This window comes from Vulpes lagopus, chromosome 2 (genome assembly GCF_018345385.1).
Source record: "Vulpes lagopus strain Blue_001 chromosome 2, ASM1834538v1, whole genome shotgun sequence".
NCBI classification, from domain to species: domain Eukaryota; kingdom Metazoa; phylum Chordata; class Mammalia; order Carnivora; family Canidae; genus Vulpes; species Vulpes lagopus.
Genome location: NC_054825.1, coordinates 121,353,562 through 121,379,759, shown reverse-complemented (window position 1 = coordinate 121,379,759; position 26,198 = coordinate 121,353,562). Strand labels below are relative to the sequence as shown.

At 37.1% G+C, this 26,198-nt stretch overlaps 1 protein-coding gene across 1 annotated transcript in view; it reads right to left on the bottom strand.

Moving 5' to 3' along the window:
• Positions 1-8,207: 8,207 nt before the first annotated feature.
• The window catches only part of RNF217 (ring finger protein 217), a 198,445-nt gene continuing 180,454 nt past the window's right edge, over positions 8,208-26,198 (bottom strand). The window contains exons 7-9 of the mRNA XM_041732879.1: positions 25,433-25,634; positions 19,316-19,387; positions 8,208-17,927 (exon numbers count right to left, since the gene is read on the bottom strand). Of these exons, the coding sequence (XP_041588813.1) occupies positions 17,854-17,927; positions 19,316-19,387; positions 25,433-25,634 (348 nt within the window). The 3' untranslated portion in view covers positions 8,208-17,853. The remainder of the gene's footprint in view (positions 17,928-19,315; positions 19,388-25,432; positions 25,635-26,198) is intronic.

Genomic DNA, 26,198 nt, shown 5'->3' with positions numbered 1-26,198 from the left:
ATGGTAACTCTCATGAGTGCACCAGTCAGGCAGAAACAGACTGTCTCAGGCCTTCCCTCCAGGGCTGAGTGGGGCTGGCCCCCGAAGTGCTATCCCTACCTCTGACTGTCAAGGCAGACATGGACTGGAAGAGTTTGTTAGGGTGGGAAGATCTGCCATACAAAATAGCCACAGACTGGGTCAAACAACAGAAATTTATCTTCTCACAGTTTTGGAAGTCTGAAGCCTGGGATCAAGGTATTGGCAGGATTGGTTTCTACTGCGGCCTCTCTTCTTGACTTACCGAGTGCCCTGTTCTCCATGTGCCTTCAGGTGGTCTTCCCTCTGTGCATACCTGTGTCCCCATCTCCTCTTCTTATAAGGACGCCAGTCATGTTGGATGAGGGCCCACCCTAATAGCCTCATTTGAACTTAATCTGTTAAAGGCCATGTCTCCAAATATAGTCATATTCTGAGATCCTGGGGGGTAGGATTTCAACATATGAATTTCAGAGGACTATGATTAGATTAATCCCATAATAAGGGGTAAGAATTATGACTATTATCTGAACTAATGTTCTTGTTCTCTTTCCTATTTAATCTGTGGGTTGGTGGGTGGTAGCATTACTATTTATTCACATTTTCAAGTCTATTTATTCACAGAAATGTTCCCATGGCTAATTTCTATTACAGAACCAAGAGATCATTATTTTTAAATTTTTGTTTTTATTATTTTACCAGATACGATGTACAAATAAGTTACATCTTTTTCATGTAAGTCTATGTGTAATGCACACACATGCACAGACACACACAGCAGTGCTGTGCTGTTAAACCAGCTCTCTGCACCACCTCCCTACTCCCACCCTCTGAAAAACTTCCAAAATGCTCTGGTTTGCAAAGTTTTCCAATTCTGTAACATAAACACTCCTATCTTTGCTGATTTCCAATTATCTACTTGATGTTACTGAACATGGAGTTTGGAAAAAGTGAAATAATCGACTCTCCCAAGGTGATGGAAGCCAGCTCCAGAACATGCACACAGAAACACATACATGAGTGTGTGTTGAAGGTTAGTGTAGTTTTTCTTGCCTAAAATGTCTGAAAAATTGTCTTCTTTCCCTTCTTGTTGGTATATTCATCCCATAACTCTGTATCGATGCCTCTCATGTTCCCACATCTCCTTAGCCCATCCTTTCACCTCCACCACCCAAAGGGAAACAGCTGCTGGCAAGCGTAACCTGGTTTCCATCTTGGGAGTTCTCTTGGGAGTCTCTACTTTAGATGCTCTGTGGAGACTGCCGGGCCCTTGAGATTCATGTACAAACATGAAAGGATAAAGGAGTTATTGTTCCAGAGAGCAACCCTCGACAAATGGGGATCAGAGAAGGTGGACTCAGATCTCCTCTTCTGTCTTTGGGTGGGCAACTCTGAAACTCATTCTTCATGGCTTCTTAGAGTGTCCTGTGGGATTGAGCACAGCGCCTGCAGAGACGACCACCTTGACAACGCGTCTGTGAATAGGAGGCTTTCCTTTCTTTCCTGTGTCATCCCACCAGCCACTCACCTCTGTTTCTTGGATTTACTTCTCAAACTATTACCTTCAAGATCTAATTACCTTCAAGAACTTTTACCGAAGATCTAATCTTGGGCTCTGCTTTTTTTCCAGGTATAGCCTGAGAGACTAGGCTTATTACTAAGGCTACCCGATGATGATTTGATGAATTTTAATTAGCACCAGCAATACTGACGAGGCTATCAAATTTTTATCTACAATATATTAAATTTGCTTTTTTTTGGTTTAACAGCAAATGAAGATTATTTGTCTTAGACTATAACTTCTAATAGAGAAAAAGACAGTTAAATGTGATAAAATCCAAACAGTTCCTGTAAGAAAGAGAAAATATTTGTGATATAAGGTATACAAAATTAATTGCCTTGAGCTTCTTCTATTTAAGGTTTATATAACAGCAAAGTATCAAAGACAAACAAAAATATGCTTAATCAGTACACCGTATTTTTCCCACCCACATCCACAAAATATGAGTTCTTATTGTCACATCGTGGAGGTAATACATTTAAGGATACAAAAAATTCTTTTTTTTTTAAAGAATTTATTTATTCATCTATTTTAGAGAGAGAGAGAGAGAGAGTGCGAGCACTCAGGTTGGGGAAGGGGCAGAGAGAGAATCTCCAGCAGACTCTGTGCTGAGCATGGAGCCCAATTGAGGAACTCGATCTCATGATCCTAAGATTAGGACCTGAGCCAGAAACCAAGAGTCAGATGCTTATTGGTGAGCCACGCAGGTGCCCCAACACACAAAATTCTTAAACAGTGTTTAAATGGTTATGGAAACAATTGTCATAATATTATAATAGCAAAATATTTTGATTAAGCCAATTTTCATATCTGTATTTGTTTTTTTTTAAATTTTTTTTTTTTATGATAGTCATACAGAGAGAGAGAGAGAGAGAGAGGCAGAGACACAGGCAGAGGGAGAAGCAGGCTCCATGCACCGGGAGCCTGACGTGGGATTCGATCCCGGGTCTCCAGGATCGCACCCTGGGCCAAAGGCAGGTGCCAAACCGCTGCGTCACCCAGGGATCCCATCATATCTGTATTTGAATTACTCCATATTCATTCTGGATTATAGGTTGGGTCATATAATTTTTGACTTAGGTTTGAACTCTTTAAGTATAAGACAGTTATTTCTGATTGATGTACTTTTGTGTTTTTCCTTCTCTTTCAAATAGTCAGGAATCAAAAACTTCATACTGAGGCATGCTAATTCAAATAAAATTTAAAAAAAGAAATACTTTAACCACACAAAATAAAGAAGACAAATATAAAATTCAAGTCTTTAAACTTTTAATGGAAAATACCCCAATACATAACCAGATGAGTAATATCATATTTAAGTTACTTATATAGAACAAAATAATTTTATTTTTTCCCAATCAAAAATATTTTTTAAAGATTTTATTTATTTATTTAAGAGACAGAGTGTGAGAGACAGAGAGAATGAGCAGGAGGGAGGGGCAGAGGGAGAGGGAAATGCAGACTCCTTGCTGAGCAGAAAGCCTGACCAGGGGCTAGATCCCAGGATCCAGAGATCATGACCTGAGCTAAAAGCAAACACTTAGCTGACTGAGCCACGCGGATGCCCCCAATTTTTCCTAATTAAAAAAAAAAATAGAATTTGAAGCAAAAGAAAGACATTTCTTTTTTTTTTTTTACGGGTATATGTAAATTAAAAACTTTTTAACAGGTTCATTGACATACAATTGACGTTAAAGCCCTATATTTAATTATAAAGTATACAAGTCAATGAGTTTCCACAAGTGTATCATTTACCACTGAGTTAATTAACATTTTCCGAGAAGTTTTGTCATGTTCCTTTGTAAACTCTTCTCTCTGCCTAGAACTCCAAGTACATATACATTAGAACTTTTATATTGTCCCACAGATCCTTAAGATTCTATACATTTTTCTTCAATCTTCTTTTTTTCTGTTCTTTAGATAAAATAATTTTTATTAACCTATCCTCAAGTTTACTGACCCTTTGCTATTTCCATTACACTCTTGAACTCATCCAGTAGATTTTTCCAGATACCACATTTTTCAATGCTGAAGTTTTCATTTGGTTCTGTTTTTAACGATTTCTGTTTCTCTGCTGAGACTTCCTCTTTTCATTCATTTCTTCTTTTTCCAGCTTTCTCCCCTCCAGGGATCCCCTTTGCGCTGTCTTCTTTCTGTAGTTCTGAAGGCAGATAAAGATGGCAGACGGTTCCACTGGGATGCCAGCAGCTGCCCTCTACAAGCATGCCTTTGGAGCAAAATCATTAGTGGACAAGAACTGAGACCCTCTCTACCGTGAGGATTGCATCTCCACATTTTGACTCCCCACCACATTCTGATTGATCTTGTTTATTCTCAACTTTTTCAGGTGGTTGGATTTTTTTCTTGTGTTCCACGAGAAAGGATCCCTTGTAGGGGGTTTACACTAGTACCCCTCAGAACATTTATTTTTATTTTTTAAAAATTTTATTTGTTTATTTGAGTGAGAAAGAAGAGAGCACAAACAGGGGCAACAACAGAGGGAGAGAGAGAAGCAGGCTTCTTGCTGAGCAGGGGGCTTAAGGTGGGGCTCGATCCCAGGACCCCGAGCAGACCTGAGCCTCTCAGGCACCCCTACTTTTGTCTTATAAAACACATTTTAGGTAGATGGAATAGAAGTATGATGCAAAGAGCTAGAATTTTATAATAAAACATGGCTACCTGAAGCTTTAAGCACTTTTGTTCAGCCTCAAAGCAGTTTTTGATAAATCCTTTTGGGTTTATTTAAGAGTAATAGCACCAAGTTAAGTTGAAGCGGCCATCTAGAAATAGGTTTCAGGTTGTTTGCAATTGATACTTCTCTGTTCTGCTCCTGGTCATATGTCTAATGAATTGGATTATTGCAATTTTTCAGACCTATATTAATTCATTTGTATGGTATATAAACAAGAAGAGTGTTCTTAAGGGCTCTTAGCAAAGATATGAGAGATATTTAACGCTGTGTCTTAACGACCTGATAATTTTTTAGCAATAATGTGTGAAGTGTTCCAATAGAAACCTCTTATTGACTTCAGTGGCCTTAAAAAATCTGATTCTGGGGTTGCCCGCATGGCTCAGTCAGAAGGGTAAGCATCTGCCTTAGGCTCAGGTCATGATCTCAGGATTCTGGGATGGAGTCATGCTCCACACTCAGCAGGGAGTCTGCTTGTCTGTCTCCCTTCCCCCCTGCCGCCCCACCCAAATTGTGTGCACTCTCAAAAAATAAAATCTAAAAAACAAAACAAAGCAAAACAAAAACACAAACCCCCGATTCTGCTTTCTATTTTTGTAATTATTAATTATAGCCTAATATTGAGCAAAGTTTAAATACCAAGTAATGGAAGGTGAGAACTGGATCAATCCATTTTTTTTTAAGTTTATTTATTTAGTTTTTAGTAATCTCTACACTCAACATAGGGCTTGAACTCATGACCTCAAGATCAAGAGTTGCTTGCTCTTCTGACTGAGCCAACAAGGGACCCCTCAATGGAGTCTTTCAAAAATGTTTTTCATCAAACCAAATGGCATTGGTATTTAGCTGTGTAGTGGATCGTCAATAAATAGTCCTCATGAAGCAGTTCCAAGAATAATGGAATGATTCTGAGTGCTTCTGGTGGCCACAGGAAATTTTACAGTGATGTGTGGGGTTTAGGTCACAGATTTCCTTAGAGGAGGACTGAATGGTTCTAGCAAGGAGCTAGCAACATGACTCCTAAAGTTCTTTGAGCAGTCTTTATTCTGTTGCTCGGATTCGGCTTAAGGCCTCCTGGAGTTAATTGCAGCCGCCAGCCTTTCCTGCAGGGCCAGCTGCTTTTTATGGTCAGAGGAGATAAACAGAGACTCAATAGGGGATCTATTTCTGGCCCTTGAAAGGGCCTCTGTGCCGCTGGGGAAAGGGGGAAATCATCCAACCTCCTCCATGGAAGGCCTGGATGATTTCTTGGGGGCTGTCCTCCTCATCCTGGCACTTCCTGTACCCAATTTAAATAATAGATCAGCTAAGAGAAACTAGCTTTACAACGTCTTAAAGTATGCAATCTCGTCTAACTTGGCAAAACAAAATTCTAATTTGGCAAGCCAAGATGTGTGAATTGGATGTTGAATTACTGGTCCGGATAAGAAGCATATTAATTTAGGGTCACAATTACAACCCCGGGACTGTTAATAACATTCTCTGGGTCAAGAGTAATTTGCTTGAGGGAAGGGAGAAGGGAGTTTCCGTTCAGTGTGCACTCCTCTGGGCCTCCTGTAAGAACAGTATCCACAGTATATACTTATTTCCATTGTGCAGTTGTTAAAGTAAGATCTAACTTTGTAAAATGCTGAAGGAGGTTTTTAATTGCTGTAGTTTGATTCTATTACCTATTGCTGCCAAGGTCACAGCGCCCACCAACAGAAAGTAGAATCCAGGCCTCTTGACACTACCCAGACCATCACATTTAGCTGATGTGAATTTCATGGTTAGAAATCCAAGCCAAGAACAAAACCCCTCGTTGCAATAGAAACATGAAGAAAAAATATCTTCTTTTACGATGATTTTTATTTCTGCAAAGAAACAGCCTCAGGTCCATAAACAGTACTTCCATCTTTATTTTTTCACTATTATCAAGTGACTACACAAAAGTGCATACTGTGAAAGGAGATAGAAAAATATGATCCCAGCTCTAGGTAATAAATGTGCCACTCAAAGGATTTTTTAGAGAGATGGGGTCCACCTGTATTGCTATTTAACTGCTTAGACTCACTTAAATTAGTTAGGATCACCGCCACAAGTAAAAGCGAACAGTTGGAGTCAGGTTCTGAAAGGTTAGGTGACTTTCCAATTTTAATGTAAAATGTTGCTGCCATTGTACTATAACAAGCAATCACGTTTTCTAGAAGGAAAACAATGCTTGTATCAAATGGGTTGTTCATCGTAAAGAATTCCCTGCATCCTAAAACTAGGTTATTCTGGGAAACAGACGTGGAGCGGGTTTTCCAAGTGGAAGTCTGGGCTACTCCATAGATTGCATGGTGGCCTAGCTTGGATCCTGTCTTAGGGCTGACCAGAAAATATCTCAAGTTTCTAGAGAACGCCATATAGGAAAGAGGGGAAAGTATTTTTTTACTTCCTCAAAAATATTTGTTGAGCCATTGATCTCTGCATATCAGACAGTGTTCTAATTACTGAGGCACCACCTACCAGGCATTTTAATCCTGCAACAACCCTTCTAGGTAAGCATATTCTAATTTTACAGATGAATTTGAGGTGCAAAGAGGTTAAGTAACCTCTAGTTCCCTGAGCTAAAAAGGAGAGCCTAAATTTGTAACTTGTCTATCTGGATCAAATGTCTATGTTCTTTCTATTATGCATGGTATGCATACTTATACATGTATATACATATGCATAAGGGCACACATATATATGATATAGGATATGTATAATATATATCATAAATTAAATATTTGAAACATTTATACTAAAAGTAATGGTAGTTCATCTAAAACTAAAATTTAATTAAGTGTCTTATATTCAGTCTGATAACCATAGGGTTGTAGTCTCCTCCTGGCTGGCAAAGAAGCAACAAGATGTCATCATGTTGCTCTAATTTTATTTCATGTTGGATTAGGACCCACCCATATGATTTCATTTTACCTTAATTACCTCATTATAAGCCGTACCTCCAAATACGGTCTCATTCTAAGGTGCTGGGGGTTAGGATTTCAACCTGTGAATTTTGGGGGATACAATTCAGCCCCCTAAAAGGCCATACTAGACAAGAGTGGGCCTTGAATCCAATGACTGAAGTGAAGACATCACAAGTCAAAGAATACCAAGGATTGCTGGCAACTGCCGGACACGAGAGAGAGGCATGAAACAGTCTTCCTCAGGGCCTCCAGAAGGAACCAACCCACTGATGCTTTAATTTTGTACTTCGGTCTCCAGAAATGTGAGAGAATACGTTTCTGTTGTTTTATGCCATCCAGCTTGTGGTACTTTGTTATGTCAGCGCTGGGAAACAAATACAAAGTGCCGTGTTCAGTAGTGATTTGCAAAGAATGTTCAACAGAGGAAGCCATGGTGATGTGTCCCGTGTGGCACGGCCAGGATGGTATTCTGTGGGAGAGGATGCTGGGCCTGAGGAGCATGGAGGAGGAGATGTTCAGTGGAGCAGGAGAAGATAGGGAACCAGCCTGTACAAAGACACAGGCGCTTGACATGGTCTGTCCGGGTTGGAGAAAGGCTAGAATTGGATCATTTGAACTAACTTTAAAAATCAGTTGCACAGATCCAAATTGAACTGCTGAAAGAGACCTTAGAGATCGCCATTGCACTCCTTATTTTAGGTATGTGGCTAACCTAATATCACCAACCAAATTAGTCAAAAAATTCAAGATAGGAATCCATTGTCGAAACCCTTGCCTGGCACCAGTGTTGGAGCCTAGCCTTCTCCTAAATGCATGTGCAGTGATTTTTATAGCACAGCAGGAGCTCAGTACATGTTTACTGAAAAAAAAAATTAACTGAATAAATAATATTGAATGGATTTTCAATGAATGAATAAGTCAGACAGAAAATAATCTTGTCGCTGTCAAATTTTACCTTTTCATTTCTTTAAATTCCAAATGTACTGAAAAAAGGACAAGAGTCTTCTCTTTTAAAAACGTTTATTAAGCATTGCTAGATGACGTTGCATGATGTATCACACACATCATGCGAGTAAACAGCACTCCACAGGAATCCATACAACAGCTCATACAGTGACAATAAAAATAGTTGATTCCCATTACAGTTTTCATCCAAGTAGAGTGTCATTATATCCTTCCATGAGATCTGATCTCATAATTAAGATTACCCTTCCATTCTAAACAACCAACCAAAAACAATTAAAAAAAAAAAAAAAAAAGAAGCCCAACCACAACAAAAGGCCATAGGGACATGACCAAAAGTCCAAAATTTGACTCCAGAATATCACAAAGTATCCACCTTTTGAAAGATTTGCCCCTAAAATTTGTGTGATCTGACACTTGGGTTGTTTTTACTGCCAGCAGCAAGTGAGACTGTATTTGCTAACAAGGAGCAGTACACTGACACGTATCCACTGAAAATTCTTGAGGTAATAGATTTTTAAATTTTACTGCTTAAAAAAAAAAATCTGTTAATTTCCAAGTCCTGTCCAGCAGGACATATCTGTTGGCAGGAAGATTCTTTTCCTCTTTTTATCTTTGTCAAATATGTACACATATTTTCATATACAACCTGTGTCTTTGTCTTTTCTAAGCACATGATTTATTTTAATTATTCACCATACATTCATCAGGAAAAGTTCAATTATATACTATGATACATGAAGAATACAACAAAACCGGCTTTTTATATAAAGCTAACATAAAAGCAAAGACCAAGAAGAGCAAAATAACATTATACAAAATATCTTGGTATTGATAAAGCCCACTGTGAATGATTACATGTATATAGCCAAACACCATGTGGTTCCACATCTGTGTAGATGTAGATTACATATAACATATTGCCAAAGATAAGCTGTAGGAAACAGATCAAATTCCTGAAGCTCCATATATTTACTTTTATTTTTAATGCTTTTCTGTAAAGTAGTTTTGTCCTAATTGGAGCTATAAAGGCTGACAGCCGTTCCAACCTACGTTTCAAATTTTAATAATCAGCATTCCTTTCTTTTTTTGCAGTTTAAAAGTACATTTCAATAATAACGGCTTCAAATTATGATGTTTAATATCCTTTTAAAAAATTCTTTAGCTTAAAAATAAACACTGAATTTAAGAAAAATATATTGGCTAACCTGCTGTTCCAGAGATAGTACAGTGGGTTAAGGTAGCAAATGCAGCCTATATACAAGACTAAAGATACACTGTCTCATCAGCACTTTAAATACAGGGGCCAAGGAACACTCACAAAAAATATATGGCTCTTTAGGTAAGAAATAAAGTCAAGTGAAAAAAATAAGGCACTAATAACATATATAAATGTTATATACTCTCATCACACAAAGCACCATATGGAAGGTTAAGGAAGTATACATTAGTGCTATTGGAAAAGGGAATTTATTCCCCGTTCCTTACTTTCTTTTCAGTAATTAATGCATAAACATTGAAACGGTAGGGGGGGGAAATTATATATTATACAAAAATCACAACTCATGGAGACAACAGCAGGAAATATTCATTTGGAAATAAGCTGATTACTCTAACAATGTAAGAAGTTAAAGTCTTCGAATACTCCCTATTTTCCAACATTTTCACCTCAATGGGATTTGTTACTTCCTATTCCAATTCTCTTTCAGGGATCTCTACATAATATTACCATCTAGTTTCTCATTTTATTTCTCCTGCCTCTTTTAAAAAATATACTCAAAATAGTTTCCTCCACATAGTTCTATGAATACCAAAGTTAATAGTATGACAAATGAAATGTAGAAAAAGATAAAAAATAAAACCACATACACATTTTCCAATATCATTGAAAGAGAAAATCTCTTTTCAGCTAGGCTCATTTTAAACATGAGAAATATTGTAATTTATATTACCTGGAAATTGGTTACAAATTTTACAGAAAACAAAAAATACACAATTTAATGAAATGATGGACAAGATCGTTAGAAACCACTAGTGAGAGTCGTTCATTTTAAAATTCAGAAATTTCTTCTCCTTTGCTATTGTTCATGAGAATATAATTAAAATGGACATATTATGATAATTCGAATGGGAAATGGCTATATCTAGAGCTGTAATTTCTGAATATATAGCAATAACAGATTAAACACTGAAATTTCTTTTTAGCATTTTACACTCTTTTGAAAAAAGAGAATATGAATAATTTAATTGCCCCATAGTTTTGCAATAGATATACACATATAAATATATTTGTTTCATGAATATATCTCATGCCCAATTTTATTTAAAATAAAAACAAAACCAACTTGTAGTTTCTTAATAATGTATTAACATTTTAATGCCACTGTTGTGTTCCTTCTACACATTATTTCTGTGATCTTTCAGAATTTACTACTTGTTAATAATTGATTTCAAATAAGCAACAAGTTTGCCAATTAATTTTTACATTAAAAATCTATAAGACGTTCTTGTCAAGGTACATGGTAATGTGCATATATAAACCAATTACTGTTCTGGGTCATAAGAAATATGATTGGTCTATTCTTTTCAATGCCATATACAGAATTTTAATTATGATGAAAATGTTCTAATAACAGAATTAAAGCATTGCCATATGAAACTTAAAAAAGGGGCCTGAGGGAAAATGTTTGTAGTCAGCTGATAAAAACTCATGATACTTCGTCTAGAATTTTCTTTATAAAGCCACCTATTTTTTTAAAAACTAAAAAATTCAAATATATTATATAAAACATTTAGATAGTTTTTACTTGAAAGAAGCAGTTAAAGTATATTTGGACATAGAGGAAGTAATATGTTAATGAAAAAATATTATTTTTAAGAATTTGACTGGATTATTGAGACAATTTCATTAGGTGAATACCTAACAACTTTCCAGGGAACTGATGATCAACAGCACAGGATCTCAGCTAGAAGGAGAAATTGGAAATAACATTATTTCAACAATTACTGGGGCCCTTAACACCCAAGTTTGACTTTCCCTTGGACTCTTCCATAACATATACCCAACCTATGCTAAATATACCTGAATGTTACTTATACCTAAATCATATCACTGAAGATGTTGAACATTTGCAAATGACAAATGGTTTCTCTAGAATAAGGCTAATGTCACGTACATTCAATGTTACTACTTTATATTATCAAAATGTCTAATAATGTTCACGGAGTATGAACCCGTGCTCAAATCTTATATACAAATGCTATACTACTTAAAGCCAGCCCCAAGTCCAAGCTGTAGGACTTTTTGCTGACACAAAGACCCAAAACCAGACACGTGGCCATTTTGGATGAATCATAAATGACTTGGGTGGGATCAGGTCTGATGAATATCCACATGCGCTATCTGTCCAATTAATAAGCAAACACAACACTGACTTTACAACATTCATGAAGCAATTTCTGAAGCTTGGTCTTAGAGTATTATAGGCTCTCTGATCCAACTGACATCTTCTGTTCATTTTATTTCTTGTCAGAGGGGCTAGGCAGGGGTCTCCAAATCCCATCAAGAAGAGGGGTGCTCCTCACATATTTCAATTTACAAAGTACGCCAAGGTGAATTTACTACCAGAGCCAAACTATGGAGTCCTTTCAGAATTTGAATTTCATTTCACTAGTCAACAGAGTTAATGGTGAGATGGAATTTAATCCACAGTTGGCCAAGACGGGAAGGGGACAGAAGAGGGAAAAACCTAGATTACTAGGAAATCTAAAGAAAACGGGAACTTCATGTTGAAGTATATGAGCATTACTTCAAAAACAGGGAAGAAAGTCACTTAATAATGGCAGTGACAAAAATAAAACAGTGACAAAAATGTGGGATAAACTTGAAAAACAAAAATATTTTCTATGCCAGTAAGTCTGTATGATTTAAGTGCTGCAGAGTTAAATATACCTAATTAAATTTCTTTTATAAGCTGAAAGGAAGTGACAAAAAAAGAGGCAGTGGTAATATTTTGTGTATTTAAAAAATAATCCTTTTTGCCTTTAAAGTAATATTATTCTCAAAACAGTCACTTTTTTAGCCAAAACATAAATAAAAATTAAAAAGAATATAGATCGTGATATGCATAATTACATCCTTCTATAATTGGCAATCAGTACCAGGATCTAAGAGCTGTGTGATTTATGACGGCTTCAGCTAATGCTCCAAACAGACAATTACAAGTCTCACACTATGTGACTCTCTACTTCTTGGATTTTGATAAAGTCGGCTAAAGTACTACTCTCATAACAGGGATCTACAGTAGCAGTCCCATATTCACAATTGGCTATGAAATGTGTATTAGCCCCATCCTCAAACCCAGAGTTATAAAGGAGCTCTACTGCATTTCTCCTTTGAGGATTTGCATCATCGGTTTGCATTTGAAAAGGTCACATTTCACAATCCTGAATAAATCCCAAAGTTTAGAACTCTGGTTCAGACCACGCGTTAATGCTTCTCTAAAGTTATTTCAGTTTTATTATATAATTTAGATGTATGTATGAAAAATGGGATTTTGCAACTTATTTTCCAGAGGAAGGAGATCATAATTAAATTACAGAAATTAAAAAAATAATGCTCAAGGTGGCTATTGGTGATAGTTTTGATATACTACATTTCTAGCCAGTGGAATTTTTATAGTTTTCATGAAAAATGAAAATGAAGTTAAAATGCTGTAGAAGTGAACTTAAGATTTTAACAAACATTACAGCTAGGTTATTAGGTAACATTTATTAATTACCTGTTATGTTTGAGCTCCTGATATCAATTTTTAGAATTAGTATAATTTCAGGAACTTAGCTATGTTTTTTTTTTCTGAGGATGTTTTACTTGTTTTAAATTTTTGGCTCTGATTTCTACCCTCCTCCTCACCCCAAATTTAAAGAGGTGACTTATATTTACTAATACTGTCATTCTACTGTCTCCATCAAAATATATGTAACCCCTTCTTTAATTCTGTCAAATTACTTAAATGGCACAAGTATTTTAAAGTGCATTATTGAATTTTAAGGCTATATTTATAATAGACATTAACACAAAACAATAAAGCTGACAACAAGAAAAATTACTTTCAATAACTCAGATTTCAGCAGCAGGTAAAAAAAGATATGCATGTAATCCATTGTAAAGACTCACATTAAGGCATATGGGCAGTTTGCTATAAAATTAAAAAATAAAATGGCTTTTGGCATGATTTAAAAAAATTGTACTTAATGAAGGATGTCAATCTCATTTAGGCCACTAGCTTTTTCTATAATTATAAATTTAACAGGCAGCATAAAGTCAAATGTTAAACACAACTGCGATGTTTGACAAGGGAGAAGCTGGATCAATATCTTGGCAGATGGACTTAATTTGACGAAGCTCAAGAAGGGATATTGATGGTTTGCAAGTGCCAGAGCGAGCTTTTCACCTGTCTCATTTTTCCTCCTCTTTTGCAGTGAAGAGGAACTAATTAGAGTCAGCAGAGGAATGGAGAAAAGCCAGACTGACTGGACAAGATTACAGTGGTTTGATGATATTTTAGGGGAGCCAGGGGCCATATATTTGGGTGGTAGTACTGAATGATAAAGGCTCAGCTAGGGGCTTGGGGCTCAAGAGATGGCGGGTGGCAGAGGACAGGCCATTTCCAGATAGACACCGCTGAATCCTGATACCACAGTCCAGAAAGCACAGTGAGAGATAACAAGGTTGTGATCTTGTTGTGTTTAATTATCTTTGATTGCTTTCCTGTCTGTTCTATCTTTAGGATCAATAGCACCTATCAGAAAATCAAAGTGGTGGCAACAAGCGGTTGCTTGTACCAAAAGGTTTGACCCTTCTTCTCTTCTTAACTCCACATGCAGAACGTCTTAGGAAGCTTCTGGGATTCTTCATAAAATGAGTGTTTCATGTTCTTCCAGACTTATAAGCATCCCAACAAACTACCAAACCTTACAAATAATCAGATTTATTTTTTGTAGATAACTGCGATCATTCATGATTTCCAATATATTGCTTCCTATTTCTCACAATGGCATAATTAAGTTCCTTTGTGGTGCAACATGCATGAACATGGATAGTGTTTTAAAAATGTGCCAAACATTATCAGTTTAGCTATTTCCTTTAAATCCCTCAAATTTTAAAAAGGGGCAATCCAAATATCCATGGATCTTATAGGCATCCCACATTATCTTATAGACATCTCATTGCATTTTCTTTATTGGAATAATATGGACTTTCCTTTATGAGTTTTGGCCATATATTTATTTGGCTAATCAAGCAGGAGGGAAATTATCCTGCAAAAGATGCTTTTCTTTAAAAACTCCTACATAATCTTTCTTTTTCTCCAAGAAAAGGGTCTCAAATATATGGTTTCATTCACTGAAAACACAGTAAAATTTTATTACAAATATCTTATAAAAAACAAATTTCAAAAGTTATGGAAATGTGTACATAAAGTGATAAAAATATATGTAAAAGTTCTTCGCTGATGCTTTGTACTAGAGAAGTAAAAACAATCTCGATGTCCATTCAATAGGGACTAATTAAGTAAAGGATAGCCCCACAATGGAATATGTAGTAATTTACAAAAGAATGAGGTAACTCTATTTAAACACTTATGGAAAGGTGTCTATTAATGTATAATAAGTGAAAAATAGTCATAGAACATTAAGACTACTATTCTATTTGTATAAAACTAATACACATGGACATACACAAACACACATATTTGCAAAAAGTTTCTGGAAGGATGCATATCAAAACATTAACAGTGGTTACCCCTAGAAAATAAGGGGTGGGGCAGAGAAGATGAATTTGTATTTTATAATTTTATAGGGTTTGATTTTTTTAAAGGAGTATATATTACATTTACAATAAAAAGTGACAAGTTTTGGATAGAATGCTATTTATTTTATGTGTACGCTTCTTCTTCTAAAGTAGCTTTTAGAATTTATCCCAAAAGTTACTACTGTTTTACGTTCAATGTTGGCACCAACATATAAATAATCCTTCTTATTTTCTTCTTTCTTTTTAAGATCTTGACAATACTTAGTAAAAACGTTTACAAATTACTATTTTAAGTCACTATCAGGGAAAAGCCCAATATATACCAACTTTGAAAGAGAAAAATGCATACATTAATTTAAAAAAAATCTATGAAATAGAAAAATGAAAATCCTGTGCAACACTGTGTACAGTATCTCAAGCATTGGTGAAAGAGCCTTCACTGATAACAGATACCAGTTTGTAGCTGGGAAATTGGAACATTTCTAAATAATATAAAAGTATCTCCAAAAGATAAGTTATTCAAAGGAAGGAATAAAAATCCCTGAGTAGGTCAAAGACAAGAGATACAGTAACCTAAGAAAATAGATTATCTAAGACCAGAGAGTATATTATTTAGCCAGTTGGTATATATGTATGTGGCATTTGTATTTATATGCAGCTAAGGAAATATTATATATGTGTGTATGTAGGATTACATATATATATATACACACACGATACATACACATATCCACTAGATTTAGAATTCATAACATTCACATATTGTCAAGCTAAGACCTAAGTCCAGAAAAAATGAATTTACAAAAATTAAGCACTTTTATGACAGAATGACAAGGATTTAGGATAGGAATTTTCATTCTCTTGTTTTAATACTGGAGCAGATACAATAGGCACTCAAAATTATTTCTTTGATGGATGGATGGTTGGATGGATGGATGAATGGTAAAATGAATTCGTGAAACTAGAGCATCACTTTTTCTTGCAGCATGTCATGCTCTAGAAATATGCCATTGTAGAGTCATAAATGGCACCCTCTCCTCTACCTGAACGTAGACTAGTCCAGAAATCACCGGATAGCTATTCTGAGTGTTACTCAGAAGAAGTGGAATTGTGCTAGCTCATTATCCATGCAAGCAAACTTCACTATCATGGACTTTTTGGGCCTAATAAAAATGATAAGTACTTTTCTATTTCAGAGCCCAAGACAAACTATCCATGTTAATGCATGTTTTATCACAGAATTTATTATGATTCAGATAAGGCTGCTGACAAATAATGCTACATTGATGCAGACGGGTAATTCTAAGGATTTGGAGATAAGCACAAACTTCAGACTTCTTAGGGGTCTTTACCCATTATTCTGATGAACTTTCATGATGAAAACAAAGGAATAACAGTTCAGTTGCTCATCCTTGTCTACTTTTTAAAGACATCTCAGTTTGGTAAAACTTCCTGAAGATATTTCCTTCATTTTTCCAAAACTGTTTCTATTTCAGAAAAACCCATGCACACAAAAAGTTGTGTTTTCAAATTATTCCATCCATAAAGATATCAACACATTTGATAGTATTTGAGCAGTAAGCATAAGAAAAACCCTTCAAAACTGTATTTTTTTAAATGAAAATCTTGGGGACTGTTAAAAAGATAAAAAAGAGAAAGAGAGAGAGAAAGAGAGCTGAGGGTAGTGGGTGGGGTTACCAATACTATCACAACTTGACCTAAAGCAGAATTATTTGTAATTACAAGTTGATTAAAAAATTAGAACAGTGATTTGTTTAAAGGCTTAAGCAGTTTTTGCTACAGCGAATTTGTTTTTTAAACTAAATAATCCCATCTGAAGGATTTGTTCATTTAGTAAAGCATGTATGCCAAAATATAAGAAGATCTGAAAAGACTGAACATTCTGGCCTTGAGAATTTCCTAAAAGCAGCCTATCAGTTTCATCAGTTAATAAAGTTTGATGATCTTTGAGGTGACCTTGCACAAATTTCTGGTGTATGTGTGTGTGTGTGTGTGTGTGTGTGTGTGTGTGTGAGAGAGAGAGAGAGAGAGAGAGAGAGCAAGGAATAGAAAGGGTCAACATCAAAATAGACTGTTGTCTACATTGACTTTAATTCAGCATATTACCAAAATATGCCCAGAAAGGAACGGTCCTCTTCAAATACGTCTATGAAAAAATGGAAAAATAGTGTAGAGGCATAGAAGTTGACAAATACAAGGTTATTGGACCTAGTTTTAATACAGATACTTATATTCACACACATTCACACCCCTGCACATATACACTTCAGTAACTCATGATTCTTCTCAGTAATTTTGTTTCATTAGTTCCCTTTTGGGCATTGAGATTTCTAACAATTACAGCATCCAAAGGATGGAGGAATTATACTGCTTGGGCCCCAGGTAAAAACAGGTGCATATGGTGAGCCTTCATCTTCTGAAAAGTGGCCTCGCTTGTTTGTACAGGTGGGATGATTTCAGCTATTCACACCAAGTCTCAGAAGAGGGCCTGCAAGGAGGTTTAGGTACAAAGAGGGTCCAAACAACGCTTAAGAGAGGCATGCTCAGACAATTCTGAGGATAACTGGTTCTTAATTAAAATATTTTCTTCCAAGAACCAGTAAGAAGGTCAGAGCTATGATACAGATATTTATAGTCTATGAAAGTGACCATTTTTCAAAAGCAGCAAACTGTATAAGGAAAGGACAGGATACCATGTAGGGAGTGCACCGGCACGAGAGGCATTGTGGCTTGCAGAGAACCACAGGGAGATGGGACAGGACGCAGTGTTTCTCAAGATGTGACTCTCAGATGAGTGTGCCATTCTGTGTGGCTCCTACCCGGCCTGGCCTAGTTACATGAAATCATCCGCATTTTACCAGTGCATTCCTGTCCGTGATCTCTTTCTCTGTTTTTTACAAAGGCAATAGATAGGAAATACAAATAAACCTGAGGGGGAAAAAGACAAAAACAAATTAGGAGAGGCATTTAGGTTTACATAGTTGAACAGTTCCCACTTTCCATTTTTTGTCTTGCAGTCTTTTACAAATAATCGCCATTTAGCAATGCATAAAGATGAACAGGGGGGAGATACCTATGCCATGAAATGTTCTTTACTTCTGTAAGATTTCATTCCGTGTTAGTTCTCTGTGGTTCTCTCCTCCTTCTAAGAGCCTCTATGACACCAGTTTGAACACGGAATTGTGTTTTCTGTCAAAATATCTAATCCTAGGTTTGACTTCTTTACTATCCCTAGTTGCATCATTTGCAGCCTGATAAGACACTTTGGTTTCAGGCAGGATAGCACATGGCCATAGAGCCAAATGCCAGGTTCAATTCCTGGTTCTTCTTCAATTCCACATATGAATTCCTAGTAAGCCCGGTTTCCTCAACCATTAAATGTAAATAGTAACATTATCCACCTCCTAAAGTCCTTCCTAGATTGTAAGGACTTGAATGCCAGTTACTTTATAATTCTATGTGTCCTGTACATGTAAATTGCTTGCTAAATAGAACTTCACATATGAACATTTGTTTTATTTAGAATAGAAAAAAGAAATCCCGACTACTATGCGGGGAACAGTCATCAAAACAATCTCTATCTATAGCACTGAATTTAAAATTCTCTAAAGCAATGGTTCTCAAAGTTTGTTCCCTGGACTGGCAGCATCAGCGTCACCCGTTCTCTTCTCAGAACTAGAAATCCATGGGCCATGCCCTGGTATGGAATCAGAAACTGAGGGTAGAAACCAGCAACCTGTGTTTTAACCAGTCCTCAAGGTTATTCTACAGCATGCACTGCTCTAAAACACGTATGTCAATATACTTGTATGAATAAAATTATACAAATCACTCATCCATTTTCCATTTGCCAGTGCTATGGTCTATGTTGGGTATCAGTTCCCATTCACATTGAAGGTATCTTTTTTTGGCCAAGGGACCCTTTTACTAGAACAGCCCAATTACCCAAGGGTATACCAGAGTCCTTTTCCTTCATGCTCCAACCTAAACTCAGAATCGGAAAATCTAGGTTCTAGTCCACTACACTCTTTAATTAAAATACTGGTTGTATTAACTTTGGTATTGAAAGGGGATCAACAATGCTTTATAAAATACACGAATCAACGTCTTTATAGACCGCAGAAGTGTCACACAAATACACCCTACATGAAACACATTCTTCTGAATCTATAAACCTTACAATGATTATTTATCTAAGGCAGGCATGGGACAGTTACATCCACTTAGTAACTGACTCATATTATTACATTTACACTCATATTCTCTCTATGCCACTTAGGAAATTATACTTTCAGGATATGTTAAGTGTTTCTTACCGATTACAACTGCTATGGCCCCTAGTGCTAATCCCAAGACCAGGATTAGAGGTGCAACGAATAATTTTCCAGCTGGAAAACAAAAGGCAAAACCATTTAGAGCCTTAAAACTAATGTATCCAACAATTTCAGCAATGCTTTTCAATACCACGGAGTATATTGTTTTTTTGAGAAGTCTGATTATAATTAAGGCAAATATTTCTCTTAGGAAATGTATCAGGTGTAGAACAAACATACTTATGTAAATTCAGTAACTCCACAGAAGTCCTGGGCACATTAGTCAAACATTTCATAAATCATTGAAACTTTATAACCAAAAAAAAAAAAAAAAATCCAAAGTTCTGGCTCACTTTCTTCTACCAGGACCAGTCATCTTTGTGCTTTTCCTTTAGATCTCTTTCATTTTCATTTTTCAAGATTCTGAAAGATCAACAAAGGAATGACACATTCTGGGTTGGCAGGAGAAAATCTAATTAGTTCACAAAATGGAAAGCTAACAGGTGCTACAGAGGGCTTACCTCCAAGCCCATACCTGAAAAAGTGACTGACTTACTTCCTGGGTCCAAAGAAAAGTAATAATACAAATACCTAGCCGACTGAACTATAACTGGGATGCTTGAATATTGTTAGAGGGGCACCTGGATGACTCGGATGGTTAAGTGTCCGACTCTTGGTTTCAGCTCAGGTCATGATCTCAGGGTCCTGGGATGGAGCCCCGTATTCCCCTCTGCACTCAGTGGGGAATATGCATGAGGATTCTCTCTCTCTCCCCCACCCCCTGCTCTCTCTCTCTCTCTCAAATACATAAATATCTCTAAAAATATAAATAAATAAATGAATATCGTTAGAGAAAATTACTAAAAAACATACAGTACCTTGAAGGTTATTCGAGTGAATCATTTTAATAAGTTCAGAGAGCAAACTGATGTGCCAGAGGGGATGGGGGAGGTGGGAAGTGGGATGGGCAAAATGGGTGAACGGGAGAGGGTTATATAGGCTTCCAGTTATGGGATGAATTAAGCCACAGGAATAAAAGGCACAGCAACGGGGCATATAGTCAGTGATACCTGTCAGAGCGTTGTATGGTGGCAGGTGGCAGCTAAGCATGTGGTGAGCACAGCATAAGGTACAGAGAGACTGAATCACTATGTCATACACATGAAACTGATGTGACGTTGTGTGTCAACTGTAGCCAAAAGGCATTTAAAAAATAAATTGGAAGGTCTGTATTGGTCCCAGGGAAAAAGTAAAATAAAATGTGAGAGAGAGGAAAAAAAGGAAGCAGTGATAAGAAAGCTAAACGCTTCACGATGCCAAAGGATGGCATCAACCAGCACTTTCTTCCTAAAAAAATACCTGAGCAGTGATCAAGTACTAGTTCCACGTAAATGGGGCGCAGAGCTCATGGTCAGCATTACACTAACTTTGAAAGGCGCTAGCACACAAAAAGAGAGGATCGTAGTTAACATCTTGTGTAGTGATCTTGATCCGAAGGCACGTGACCCGGTGGTACAGGGGCACAAGGCCAAAACAGCAGGAGACGACAAGGAACAGAGGGGCTTGGCCTTGTGGGGATGAACCAGCAACACTACTCGACAAAGTAAGGGCAGTAATTTGGAATAAGCAATTCCATAAAAGAGAAACACAAGGCTGCCGTTTGTTGGAAGTTCGTCAAAATATCAACTTTTTAAATTTTTTTATGCTGAAGGAATGGTCTTTGGAACCATGACCAGACAGAGAGAAAATTCCGTCTTTGATATCTAATTTTAAAAAATCACTTTTTAATTGACACAACATCGAACCATGGGTATTTTATTTTATTTTATTTTATTTTATTTTATTTATTTTTTTGCTAATGACAGGATCCAATGAAGTAATACGAAATCCTATCGAACAATGACATTTTCTACATTCTGAAAGCTAAGCTTAAGAGTTTAGAATGCACTGGCTTGCATATTTTATTTTTTTAAAGATTAATTTATTTGCAAGAAAGAAAGAGAAAGAGAGCAGGGGGAGGGGCAGAGAGAGAGGGAGAAGCAGACTCCTCCCCGAGCAGGACACACTGCAGGGCTTCAGCCCAGGACCCTGAGGTCATGACCTGAGCTGAAACCAAGAGTCGAATATGTAACCGACTGAACCCCTCAGACACCTCCAGCCTGCATATTTTATATTTTAAAAATTTTATTTATTTATTTATTTATTTTTTAAAGATTTTATTTATTTATTCATGAGAGACACAGGGAGAGAGAGGCAGAGGGAGAAGCAGGCTCCATGCAGGGAGCCCGACGTGGGACTCAGTCCCAGGTCCCCAGGATCACACCCTAGGCTGAAGGCAGGCACGAAACCGCTGAGCCACCCAGGGATCCCGAGTCTGCATATTTTAAAGGAATCTGTTTTTTCCTATATCCATCACTCAGTGCATTCATTCATGTTTCTTTTTTTAAAATAATATATTTTCATAGTAACAATGAAACATGATTGAGAAATAACAGCACTGATTTTTCCCCCCCCAAACATCACAGAACTCAAAGAACCAATGTGCTCTTTCTTTGGGAAGTAATGAACTTATTTCAACCATGTAATCAATGTTTAATACATGTTTAATTTTACTTTTGAATCTGTTTTGAGGAATTAAGCATATACTCTCTTATTCTTAGATTATTAACAATTCATTGAAATATTATTCTCAAGAACTGAAACAAGTCTATTATATCCATATATATATCTTGTTTAAATATTCATGCAATTTTCTGTTCCTTTTTCTGTCATTTTAGAATATACCTGTGAATAAACCATTGTCAGTCTAGGTTTCTCATATTTTAAAATGTCTTTCACATTATCATCCAATTTCTTTGCAAAAGAATTGTATAAAATTTCTAATTCACTCAGTAGGATTAAAGTCCAGTGTTGAGTATTCAAACTTTAGTTTACATTTCTCTGACCACAAATAGCATTGACTATTTTAAAAAATGTTTATTGGGGGATCTCTGGGTGGCTCAGCAGTTTAGTGCCTGTCTTTGGCCCAGGGTGTGATCCTGGAGACCCGGGATCGAGTCCCACGTCAGGCTCCCTGCATGGAGCCCGCTTCTCCCTCTGCCTGTGTCTCTGCCTCTCTCTCTGAATCTCTCATGAATAAATAAATAAAATGTTTAAAAAAATGTTTATCGGCTACTTGTATTTCTTCAATTCTGGTTCCAGACTTCATGTTGTTGTTTTTTTAACCTGGATACTTACTTTTGGAGAAGGGTCTATTGCTTTTGTTCATATAAATTACTTGCTATCTAGAAATCAGTCGAAGACCTACATTTTCTTTACAATTTTATGTTTTAATTTAATGCCTTGAGCATTTGTACGTAATGTTATGAGAATTAAGTATTTTTTCTCAGTCACTTTTATTCCCAGCACCATTCGTTGAAGAATCTGCAAACTCCCACCTGGGCTAAACTCATCCTCAAATCTCTGTTCTCCCTCATTCTTCAGGAGTAGAACCTCTGATCCATAGCTGGGCACATGGTCACATGGAATGCAAACCATGTTTGCCATCCTCCAGATTAGGAGGGAAGATCAGGCCCTTTCTCTGCCTGTGCCCAAGCACATCTGGAGGCTGATGGAGCAGACTGGATTACATCACACAGAGAAGAAGGGTGGCAGGGCTTTGCTATGATCCCTCTTCCCTCTTATGTGGGAGGGAGAAACTAGGGTTGTGACTCATAGAGTAATTCCTTTTCTACCCTTTTGTGTGGATGTGAGAGGTGTGGACCACCCCATTTGGAGTTCTGGTCCAAGAGCAGTTAGAGGCAGCTGTCCTGGAGGTGGGAAAACATGCGGGAGGGAGAGCTTATCTGAAAGCCAGCTGCTGCCCACGTTGTCAGGTTCACACGGAGTAGGAAATAGGCCCCAAAGAAAACCATTTACAGAAAGCGCCCTGTAAAATTTTTAAATAAAAACAGAAGAGACTGCGCAGAGAAGTGGTTTCTCTGCTGACAATGTTCATTGGCTGTGCATTTTACAGGCTGTTAAATAACTCAACTCTATTTTATGACCCGAGAAGAGGATTCTAGTGGCATCTCGAGGATGGATCCAAGGAGACTGTGTTCCAATTATCACTGGACAAATAGGGCAGGAAATAACTTCCCTTACTTAAGAATGATTAAACCAAATAACAAAAAGGAAAAAGAAATATGGCCAAATAAAAGATCATCTAAAATAAAACATGCAAGGAAAAAGCTTGCCACAAAATGTCACTGAAGTAGGGAAAAAAAAGCAGTAGTGCAAAAAAATTGGGATTTTGTGTTTTTTGGTTGCTCTCTGTATATACAGACTTACAAATGGGTTACAGCTCAAAACTTAATTTACAGCTTAATATCTTCATGGTAGTAATGTTATAAATAGGGGTTAGATTCCCTAGTTATCCCTCCAAAGTCTACTTAACTAAGAAGTAAATACTGGGTATACAATTACAATATATACAAGCAAATATATATTACATATAATTATATTACATATATTACATCCTACATATATATATATATATATATCCTTAAAAACCAATCCTGACTATATTGCATGCTATTGGTTGTGAAGAATTACATTTAATTAAAAGCTCAAAAATATTAAGGACATTTTTATAGCGGTCATACAAGATTTTAGAAAATGATGGCCCTGGTTTCCATAAGTTAAAATGAACTTTAAAACATATGTCCTTCTCCCTAATAGAAACGCCCCATCGGCACCAGCTTTGTTCTGATTAGCCATCGTATGATTCTAGTAAGATGAGTGGTTTACAATAGTAATAAAGTAAATGAAGGTTAAAGAGAGATAAAAAATATTTTCATGAAGTAACTAGGCAAAGGTAGGTAGAACAGGGGAAATGTGGATGATGTTAGAAAGTACTGCACATACATGAGGAAGACTCTCAAAGGGGGGAAATAGTGGAGTTGTAATGAAAAGGAGAGTAAGAGACCCCACAGCGGATCTCTTCCAGGGAAGTGAGGAGCTACTGGAAGAAGCAGGATGAGGTCGGAAGAACATCGCATCACACAAAGGGGCAGCATGAGGCCAGAGCAGGAGCCTGTGTTCATGTTGGTGTGTTTGTGTCTAAGACCCTGTACTGCTGAGGACAGGGAAGGGCGTAAAACCTCAATTCAAAAAGGCATTGCATTTGGATATTTGAACTTGGGTTTGTATACAATGAGAGCATCTGGTACTCATTTCATTAACTGTTCATTATTAATATTAACTAAGGATACAATAAAAAATACATACAATGGCAGCAACTATATAGATACAGTAAGACTCAGTACAGGGCTCTGAAACATAGGGATATTTATTTATTTATCTATTTGAGAGAGAGAGAGAGAGAGAGAGAGAGAGAGAGAAAGAATCCTAAGCAGCTCCATGCACAGCAAGAGCCGGAGGTAGAGCTCGATCTCACCACCCCGAGATCACGACTTGAGCCAAAATCAAGAGTCCGAGGCTTAACTGACTGAAACACCCAGGTGCCTCATAGGGATTTTCAAAAGCTGTTGCTACATGGCCTCCATGGACGAAGAGAGGCTATGTGTAAGACCTGCTGTTAGGTATTGTCAATAGAAAAATAAATGGAACCTTGTCCCTCTCATCAAGCGGCTTTTACAGTGAGGCTTCAGAAATTTAAAAAACTAATTTACATTTCTGCAATATAAAGAATTTGTCTTTCCAACAAAATCTGCTTGCTCAGAGAAGTTGTGTCCTAACAAATTTATTTATTTATTTTAAAGATTTTATGTATTCATTCACGAGAGACAGAGAGAGAGAGGCAGAGACACAGAGGGAGAAGCAGGCTCCCTGCGGGGAGCCCAGTGAGGGACTCGGTCCCAGGACCCTGGGATCATGACCTGAGCCAAAGGCAGACACTCAACTACTGAGCCCCCCCCATGTGCCCCTTGCTTACAAACTTAAATTTCCATTTTAAACTCAGAAGTAGAGAAAATATCTTCCTCCTGTTTTTGGGTAAAGCCCCCCCACCCCCCAGGATACCTGACAGGTGCTCGAAATTACCAGGGCTATTACATTTGAGTTCTCTTATCACTGCTTCCCTCCCAGAAAGCACTCCTATGGATCAGGTCAGATACTCACCGCAGACCGACCCTCGCACTAATCTCCTTAGATGAGGTCTCTCTGGGAGGTAGCGATATTTGCAGCCAAATATACTGAGGTTTGATGTGTGGTCTCCAAAGAAACGAAGCTGGCGGTATCTTTCCCCACATCGATAACAAAAATTAGTGTTACACTGTGAGCAGGTCATATGGTCACATCCTTCGGTTCTCTGGATGTGGATCTGGATCAGCGACAGAGGGAAGGACAAGGAAAAGTTATTACAATTCTTTTTAAAAGTGAAATCCAGCAAATGGCATTGAACAAACCAGTTTCACCAGCACAAAAGCCTCCTAGGGCGCTCCTGAGGTTATCGGTTCACTTATGATCACACTGCTGCCAAGGCAGTGTTTGAATCAAACACTGTAACCTGTGTCAATCTCAGTGACATTTTTTTTTTTTTAATCTCAGTGACATTTCACGTACTAAGCTCATTGGCTCATTTGGACCAACATATAAGCAGACACATCCCAAAGGAAACCCACTTCTCTCTCTAGACCTATGCCTAACTCAGTGGTTAGCAGGCAATTTAAAACGCTGCGAAAGTATATTTTGCTTACGCTTTGATCGACAAGAATGAGGTAACTGAGGAATGAGAAGAGATGATGAAAAACATTCCTTAAAAGAAAGGATTATGTAAAGCTTTGTGTGCATAGAAACAGGAAAGCACAGAAATCCTTTTTTTTTTTTTTCTAAGATTTTATTTTTAAGTAACCTGTACACCCGGCACGGGGCTCAAGCTCACAAC